We start from the raw sequence: 9638 nt of genomic DNA on the forward strand, positions 1-9638 counted from the left end.
TTTTTGCACTGTTGTGAGATGTTACACAGTTGGATGGTTTTGGGAGTGTTTGATAACATGCAACATATTGTACAAGCGGTGGTGCATGCACAAGAGCAACTGAGGTGGCCTGAAAACATATTAATGCCCGAGCTGAAAATAATAAATGCTGTCTTGAATCTGTAACTCTGTATATTGTAATTTATATCATCAAATTTGCTTGCTGTTGCTCATAGTGTAAAATTTCAAGCCAAGAAGAGTTGAAGAAACAACTGCAGCATTCAGAACACACATTGTTTTAATAATACAGCATCTAACAGTCTAGCAATAACCTAGCTACAACCATATCACCCTGTAGCAAAACCTGGTAAATAACCCACTACAATGAACTGGTAAACCTTTCAGCTGTGCTAAATTACTGTACAGTGCATGACACCTAACGTATTGAGCCAATTAAACTGAGTGTCTGCATTTTTAGTGTGTATAACTAAAACATGTCCAATTTAATCAATGGCTTAGCAATCAAAGCTTGTGAGTTTTGTTCAACAACACAATTTTTCAGCAGTGTTCTCTGATTGATGCTAGTTTTCTTGCTTTGGCTTGCTTGGGTCATGCTTTTTGACTTATAGAAATAAATAAGGGACGAATCAAAACACCAGAAACATCAGTGTATTTGTGTCTGGCCTTCTGCTCTGTACAACCTGTATCTGTGGTTTTACATAGATCTATTGTATTAACCCCTTGTATTCCTATACATATTACTTATGATGTGTCATATTGCTCAAATGTATTAGGTCATGTGGTTTGTTTTTCAATGATTTTTAAAAAATCTGAAAGTTGGTTATTATGATTTTTTTTAATGATTTTTTTCCCCCAACAAAAGGTTACAGTTAAAAGCCCCTGACCACTTAAAATGACATAGAATGGAGGGCTGAGGCTGTGCAACCCTTTGTGTTCGAGGAACTTTTGATTTAGTTAAACAGCTAACCTTTAACACCCAGACAATGGACTCCTTTTCTGAAACTTAACACTCGACAAGTGAAGAGCAAATTGTACGTGTGTGTGTGGTGTGAGTGTGTGTGTATGTGAGTGCGCACGTGTGTGCACGTGACCTATGTCTTACAATCACCCTGACGCATACCACCCTTTCTCCCCTCAAATAAAAACAGAGTAAAAGGAAAAGAGAACTCATCCACTGTTGAAGTACTTTACGAGATCCTCCTCTCCACAGAAAAAGGACTACGTATCCATGGGAATCTTAGCACGTTAGGGAGGCCTTTCTCCCTTCCTCTCATCCGCTCTCCCCCGCTGCACCCATGGACCAATGCAATTGTTTATTTTCTCCCATTGAGGCTGCTCCATTCAGTGGCTCTCACATTTACTCTGCTCAATTGGAGTGAGACAGCACTTATTCGAGGAGAGGAATGTAGCGTTCCACTGACGGAGCAGCAAGAATGCAGAAGAAATAATTAGAAGTTTTTAAAGGAGAAGGTACAGCTGAGCATGACTGACATCAAACCCGACAATGCCGACTGACAGGAGTTTCTGATGTGATGAGTATATCCACACATCACCTTGACACTACCAAGTGAAGGGGGTTTGAATAAGGCAGAATGCTAGAAAGAGGAGCAGGGATCGTATAAGGAGGTCATTCATTCGCGTTGTTTTTTTAACTAAAACTCCCCACAGAACAATAAAGCGCTCTCTGACCTCTTGTAAGATGTGGCCTGTCCACCAACCCTACTCCTCCAGGCCCCAGCACGATTGACCATTTTTAAATTAGCCGCCATTTTACTCTGACGTTACCATCTGGGTTGGAAGCTGGTATAATGTTGCTCTGCTTTGTTCCAGACTGCAAATCGTTAAAATGTACAATTACAATTTTACTGCCTCTCGATTGATCAGCAACTTGGATGTGAAAATTTGGAGAGATATTGGACCATATTTCAACAGAAAAAAACATATTTGATAAGCCATTAGCTACAGCTAGACAACAGCTAACGTTAGCGTTAAGCCACAGAGGGATTATTTCGAGGGACATTGAGCCAGATTTCCAGATGATAGCTCATTAGCTACTGTTAGACAGCAGGTTTGGTAAGAGTATCACTAACTAGCTAAAATTACTGTTAGCTAGGAAGTTCTGCCTTTCCTTTTGTATTACATAACACTATACACTTTGTGATTAGCTACAAAGTGGCTGAACAATGACATTGTTGTCTAGCTGTGGCTAATGGGTTATCAAATATGTTGTTTTTATGTTGAAATGTGACCCAATGACCTTCCATATTTTCACTATCACTTTTTTTTAGTTGTCCATCTTCATATTAATATGGCTTACAACCTGAAAGAAAGCCAGCCGATAAATAAATGCTGAAAAACGTCTTCTCTGTCCTGTTAGAAAGGCAAGGAGCTGGGGTCACTGATGAATGAACTCACGGTTGAGGCAATGAGTCAAATCAAACCATCCCAGTAGACAGTGGTACGTGTTTTTTTGGTAAACATTAACTGCTGATGCACAATGTAGCAGTGTCAGGCAGTTTCAGGTGGTTTTGATGTGGTTTTCCTTGTCTGTGACTGTCTTTCACAGACGAAGTTCAGCTGTATCTGCACATCACAATAACACTAACATCATCTGCCCCAGAAAAATTTAAGACATACAAGCTGCAATACCTTTGTTTAGGTTTGATCTTTTTCAGGTTTTAGCCATCAGGCAGTAGGTAGTCAAGTCAAGTCAGTTGTTTCTGCACAGTTAGTAAGTAAATACAGCCCTTTTCACAGACAGTCACAAACTGCTTTAAAAGAACATTATACAACACACAAAAATAAAAGCATAATTGATGAGATGACCACCCAAGCAACGCATTAAAAACACACAAAGACTTAAGATACCAAAACACGATAAAAAAAACAGTTTTATTGTTTATGGGACTGAATTGCAGTTTGACAGTGATTCAGGATGTGGGCTAACAGTGGTGAACCACTCAGTGTACAAAAGTCCCAAAACTAGAGCCATGCAGAGTGAAAATGAATGACAACACTGGGTAAATACACAACACCTGACTTATCGTAAATAACAGAAACCAATGTGCTATACAACTACTGGCTACAATCACACTTCCTCTATTCAACATTTCAGTACTGAGACAATTTTAGCTTCCACAAAGAGTCAGTGAAAAAGTAGAAGAAAAACAAAGTTCAAATTACAACTTACAGATGAAAGTCAGTAAATAAAAGCAAAAGAACAGGTTACTCTCCTGTTTCAGTAGAGCTGCTCGGTGGATTATATGTTGTGAGTCCATGATCAGCTGTCATGGGCTAAATCATACTGTGAGTAAAAGCTGATATTTGTACATTTTAAATCCTAATCTATGTTTTTTTAGTTCTTTAGCTCTGCTCTGCCCTGTGATTTTATTGTGACCATGGGATAGCAAGAGGAACATAAGCTTAAAGCTAACTGGGGTACAAACTGTCAAATGATTACATTTATTTTCAATATTGTACATGTTCCCTACTATTAAAATAAAATAAAACTGACTCTCTTTACAGCCTTGTCATGAAGAATGCAACTGTAATGAAGTCTAAAATGATTATAGAAACTAACAAAAGAGTTAATAGTTGAGGCCAGAACTCACTCTTCCTGCACATACTGCAGCTTCAGAGTTAGACAACACTACATTAAATGACACTAAGGGAAGTAATCAAAGAGTTATCAGAGACATAATCACTATAGTATGTGCAGTATGTGTGAGATATATAGCTATTTACAAGCTGCTTAAACTGGATTTGGTTAGAGAAGGAACACTGGAAGAATTTACTTTGCTTTGACGATTGAGTTGATTTCAGAACTACAATTTACAGAATTCAAACTCTTATCTCATGACTCTGTCTGCTCTTTAGTGACATGTTTTTCTTCATGAGCGGGAAATTCTCCGCTTACTTTGCAGATTTAGATCAGTGACATTTGCTCAAGAGTCTCCATCAGTCTGAAATCAGGCAGGAGGTGACCACGTCTGAAACTGAAGTAAATCTTATCTGACCCCTACTGGTCAGACACATCTGTTACACTCCTATATACATACTGTATAATTCACACCAATACAAGGTAGGAGTCTGTGTTCTTCTATTTTAAAATATATTTATTGTGATAAATCATGTGAGTCAATATCTTCTATTTACAACATGTGTGTGTGTGTGCATGTGTGTGTGTGTGTGTGTGTGTGTGTGTGTGTGTGTGTGAAATATTTAAGCATTTAAAGTCTTAGCAGAAGGTAAGTCACTTGTGTATTCTCACTTCTACGAGGTTCTACTTCAAATTCTGACTCCACTATATTTGTAATATCTTTAGTAATAACTATGTAGGTTCAGATTCATGTTGCAAAATGTAATCAGAAATTGCATTCTGTTAAATTATTTTAGGTTAGGATGAGGTTTATTTATCCCTTGGTAAGATCCACAAGCTACTACAGTGTATATGTTGTAAAAACCTTTATAAATAAACTTCACCTTTATTAGCTGGCTGTAACATGACAGTAATGTACACATTAATGCATCAATAACTAGAATTAAATAGAATACATTTAATTGAATGGAATTTGCAGTTCAGCATTACTTACTTATATCAGACTTGAAAGGACATTGACAGGAAGTTATCTCAGACAGTGATAGAAAGGCGTCAGCGCTGCAGGGTGAGAAGAAGAGAGCAGAAAAAGGATCTATTTTTCTCTGTGGTTTTCATGTGTAACATCAAGTTGTTTACCACCCTGTCTAACCACCAGCTGCACTGCAGAGCCTCTGTGTGCTCTCTCAGAATGGGGACCTACACTGATGATCTTCAATATGAATACTACACTTACCTGGAGAACTTAACAGACAATGGATCATTTCCTTTTAGTGTCACCGTTGACTGTCCCGGCTCACACCTGCGTGGCTCCCACATCTTCCTGCCTGTACTATATTACCTCATATTTTTCACAGGCTTTGTGGGCAACCTCTTTGTCATCTGCGTCGTGGGCAGCAAAGACAGGAGAGGTGGACGTCTGGTGGACACGTTTGTCGTCAACCTTGCCCTGGCCGACCTCATCTTCGTCCTCACGCTGCCCCTCTGGGCTGTCTCAGCCGGCCAGAATGGCTGCTGGGACTTTGGTGAGCTGGGGAACCTGCTGTGCAAGCTGAGCAGCTATATCATCGCCGTGAACCGCTTCTCCAACATCTTCTTCCTCACCTGCATGAGTTTTGATCGCTACCTGGCTGTGGTGAAGCTGATGGACTCCAGGTACCTCAGGAGCAGTGGGTGCATTCGGGCAACTTGTGCTGCAGTCTGGTTGAGCTCCCTGGTGCTGGGCATCCCATCCTTGGTGTACAGAAGAGTGCAACAGTTCGAACAAGGTCCATCCTGCGTGGAAGACAACAACTCACATTTTTTCCTTGGCCTGAACCTGATGATGGCGTTACTCACCTTCGTCTTTCCAGTGTTGATCATCGTGATCTGCTACGGCACCATCATCATGCATCTCAACAAGCACTGTGCTGCTGCTGCGAATCCTCGAGCTGAAGCCCGCCGCAGACACTCCCTCAAGATGGTCCTCTCCATCATAGTAGCCTTTGTGGTGTCCTGGCTCCCTTACAACGTCTTTAAAGTCATCATTATCGCCTCACAACTCTCAAATGCTGACCTGAGTTGTGATGCACAAACGTGGCAAAGAAACGGGCTCCTGGTCTCGTGCTGCCTGGCCTTCCTCAATAGCTGTGTCAATCCAGCCATCTACTTTTTCCTGGACCATCACTTCAGACGGCGGGCCCAGATCCTGTACAAGACCTGCACAGGAAAGCCAAAGTTACTGCAGAGCTACAACTCCTCCGCTTCATTCACCAACACCGGCACTTCAGAGAGTTTTGGAACGGTTGTGGGGAGAACTCGGCTTCAGTCTGAGTGAGACTCGAGTCTTATCTTTAACTTTGAAGCTGGTAAAGTCATTGTTCCATTATCTTTTTACATTTGTGTGACGACTTTTCCTGCTCATCTTGATAATGACAGATTTTACACATATTTCTCTTGGTGTTTAAATATGAAGTTAAACCAGATCCATGACAAGACAAGATTTCACAGGGCAGTGTGGTTTCATATAGAACAATAATTTTCTTCTATTTTCTAAACATACTCAACATGCTGTTTATATTACTTATAGTATAATATACTTTTAATATTCCATGAAGTTCAGTTTTGTGGAGAGAATCCTCTGATGTTATTTTTACATTTGTCCAGCTTAGGTCAGGTAACAATTTTTTTTTATGATTATTAATCTGTTAATTAGATAAAATTTTGTTGTTATTACAAAATGTTTGATGCAGTAATTATTTTTCAGGTTGTATATATTGTTTTGATTAAGTTGCATAAAAAAATAAAGGCAGAAAAAAATGTGTCAGGTGATTTCAGTCGGATTAAGGAAGATTAACTTTTATTATAACAAGTTGGAGCTTGGCAGCTTTATTAAAGTTATTTTTTAATGTTAAATATTGTTTGTGCAATTTCAAATAGGACAATACAGAGACTGCAACATTTCCAGAAGTTCTTTAATGTTGACTGCCAATGTTTGATCTTTAAGGGCCTTTATTGTATATAATAACTGTGAGTTTTAAAGCATTAACTGATGCTCGGTATTCATGTAAAAATGTCAGTCTTTTGTTTTATATTGAAATAAGGGAGTAATTGTACATGTTCCCTACAAAGTAATATCAGCATTGGATTATGAGAGGATAATTGTTTTTCTTAAGAATGTGATTACAATAAAACAGTATTAATGATGTAATTTCTGTGTCTTATGTTCAGAGAATATTGTGGACTTTTGGCTCTCTTTATTGTAATGTGGAATGGAGCACAGTACCATAGTACACTGCAGAATGGTGTGTTTAAAAAAAGTGCTCTGAACCATTTTTCACAAATGATGTGTTAACTAAATCAGCAACACATCACTTTCGGAAATTTCAAAATGCCAGGTGATAAAATGCATTGCAAGTTTTGTGATATTTCCAAACCCGTTCGTCCCTGGGGGAAGCAATAGTGCTTTTTTTGTCATACAAAAACTGTGATTGTTCAGCATCTACTGGGCATCACACAGAGGACAGTAAATTAAAAAAAAACACCATGCAAACCGAACCAGAGGTGTCAATTATAAGGTGATTTATATTGTTTGAATTTAACATGTGAGCTCTGCAAAAGAAAACAAGTAACAAATATGGGAACAGAAAGTTGCATGCATTTAACTTAGACAGGAAACCAACAGTGGAAAAGGGTTAATTCCTGTTCGCTATCAGAGAGCACAGACAGAGCACCCTGGCAGTTCACCAGGCCACACATAAGCGAAACAAATAAAACAACTAACAGCTCACATGTTATCTTAGAGGAAGACAAGATGCCAACCATTCATACCTGCACAAACCTTTCCCTGCTATCTTAAAGAATCTTGATGAAGGTCACTAATAGATGGTGGTGTGACTTTAATCACACAGGTGTTCACATGAGCATTTTGTGGTAAAACTGGTATTTGAAAGTTCAAATGTTCATGTGTGCCCACTTTGTTTTTCAGTTCCATCTATGTAAAGAATCGGGTGGTTTCAGAATAAAGAAACCAGGTCAGAGTGCGAGGCTGTGGGTTTAGAGGGGCAGCAGTTCCCCACAGCCCACTGGTTTTCTCAAAACACTTATTTGACACTTTTGCAAAATAGATATTAGATATATTCTAGTGTAGTAGACATATTACTTTTATTTTAAGTTCATCTTTATTTGCATATTGCATATAACATTATTCTTAATTTTAAAAAATTGCTAGCTTAAAATTGATGCACATTAATAATTGCGATGTATTTAATTCAACTTTTAAAGGTTTAAAAGCATAGCTGTCTTTCTATATTTACTTTTGATCAATTTGAAAACATTTCTAAATTTATAGTTAAAAGAAATTTTCAAATTTTCATTCATATTCATCACAAAGGTGTTCTTTATTGTTTTGGCTAAAGTTTTTTTTGTCTTTATTCTGTAGTTTAGCATGAAGATGGATTTTTACCTGAGAACGGAGCAGTTCACAATCTTCTTTACATTCACACACACCGACACAATCACAATGCTTTTAGGGGAAGTACGATGCCCTGTGCTGCTGGTGGCTTTGAGGTTTAGTGAATTGCTCAAGGACACTGAGTCATAGTCGAGCAGACAAGACGAGCCAGGATCCAAACCACCGACTCAGTGATGCAGTGATGGACAAAAGAGAATTGAATTGGTAGGAAATGTTTTGAAAGATTAAATACAATTATGCTAAAATATACAGCTCGTATTTGTTTTATATAGAAAAAGAAATTTAGAGCAGATATGCCGAACGTTAAACTTTATCACTCTTGTGTTTTATCAAACATTCATTTTAAAACAAAAGAGCTGAAAATCTAAGACTGGTATTTATAAGAAAAGATTTACAAAAATAAAAAACGTATTTAAGGAACAGAATGACTAAACCGTCGTTCTGCCAGCCTGGTACACACAGAGTGAAAGGTGTGACCTTGGCACTGAGTCTTCTCAGATGTTTCCACTGGGTGAGACATCACTCATTTTCTGTTGCTGTTAATGGTGAGATGAAACTGCTTATCTTCCCACAGCATGTTGCAGTTCTCTTTTCTGCAGTCGTCAGCCTCTCATTACAAAACTCAGTTTTTCAGACCTAATCAGTCTCACTTCTCAATCCGTGAACTTTTACTCAACTTGTAAAATGAGTAAACTTACTATTCAAGATGACAAATCACTGTAAATGACAAACGTTACAATGACAATTAAATCACAATTTAAGTGTATAAAAATCTACAGGTTCAGCTTGAGCTAAGAGACACATTGATGAGAGAATTTGTCCGTCTGGAATAGCGATCATTGTTATATTTTATGGGAAAAACTTTCCGGGATTTTTGGAAGTCACACCCAGAAGAACTTGACTGCAGGAAGAGGAGGTGACTCATTCTTTCTTTTACAAATTAAACAAATGAATTCTTAAGAAACTCGAGCACACATACACATGTTAGCAAATTTTCTTGTTGTTACAGGTAAAATACTGCTACCAAAGCTAATGGTGGCTAATGTTAGCTAACATTAGCACACTTTAGATACATATGATATAAATTAAACTATTTAGCCACATCAGCCAGACTATGTTCTTTAAATGCTACTGTTATTATATTTTAGCATGAACTATAATGTTACAATCACTTATTTTGTTGATGTTTTTATACCTATTGGACTGCTGATGCTCATTAAAAATAATAAGGAAATCTTTCCTGCAAAGTTCAACTTAAAATGTGGTGCAATGTATTCTATTTTTGTATATTTGTATTGTATCCTGTCATTTTTAATGTTTCTGTTTCTGTTACCTATCTAGGGACCACATACGTTCACAACTTGTATTTTCATACTAATGTTCATCAAAGTGCTCTGTACCTATCAAATACACAAATAAATGAATAAATAGTAAGATCACATTGTTAGTAATTATTTGTCATCTGTAGGCAACAGTATGCTACATACATACAGTATAAAAAGGAAAACACAAACTACTTTTACATTAGTTGTATATAATATACATATTTTACATTGCCCAGCTCAAAGTTAATCTGCACAGAGTTTGGTT

The 9638-nt window shown here is 37.8% G+C and overlaps 1 protein-coding gene across 1 annotated transcript; it reads left to right on the forward strand.

Moving 5' to 3' along the window:
* The first annotated feature begins 4785 nt into the window (after nt 1-4785).
* gpr25 (G protein-coupled receptor 25) lies at nt 4786-6750 on the forward strand. The gene has a single exon (XM_069678805.1). The coding sequence runs from the start codon at nt 4788-4790 to the stop codon at nt 5910-5912; it is 1125 nt and encodes a 374-aa protein (XP_069534906.1). The 5' UTR covers nt 4786-4787; the 3' UTR covers nt 5913-6750.
* The last annotated feature ends 2888 nt before the right edge of the window (nt 6751-9638 follow it).

The sequence above is a fragment of the Semicossyphus pulcher genome, unplaced genomic scaffold, assembly GCF_022749685.1.
Source record: "Semicossyphus pulcher isolate SPU_LCO1_2020_fin unplaced genomic scaffold, fSemPul1.0.p SCAF_3, whole genome shotgun sequence".
In the NCBI taxonomy this organism is placed as follows: Eukaryota; Metazoa; Chordata; class Actinopteri; order Labriformes; family Labridae; genus Semicossyphus; species Semicossyphus pulcher.

Bases quoted from the DNA above. Each gene is read 5' to 3' on its own strand.
- gpr25 (XM_069678805.1), top strand. From the start codon at position 4,788: ATGGGGACCTACACTGATGATCTTCAATATGAATACTACACTTACCTG.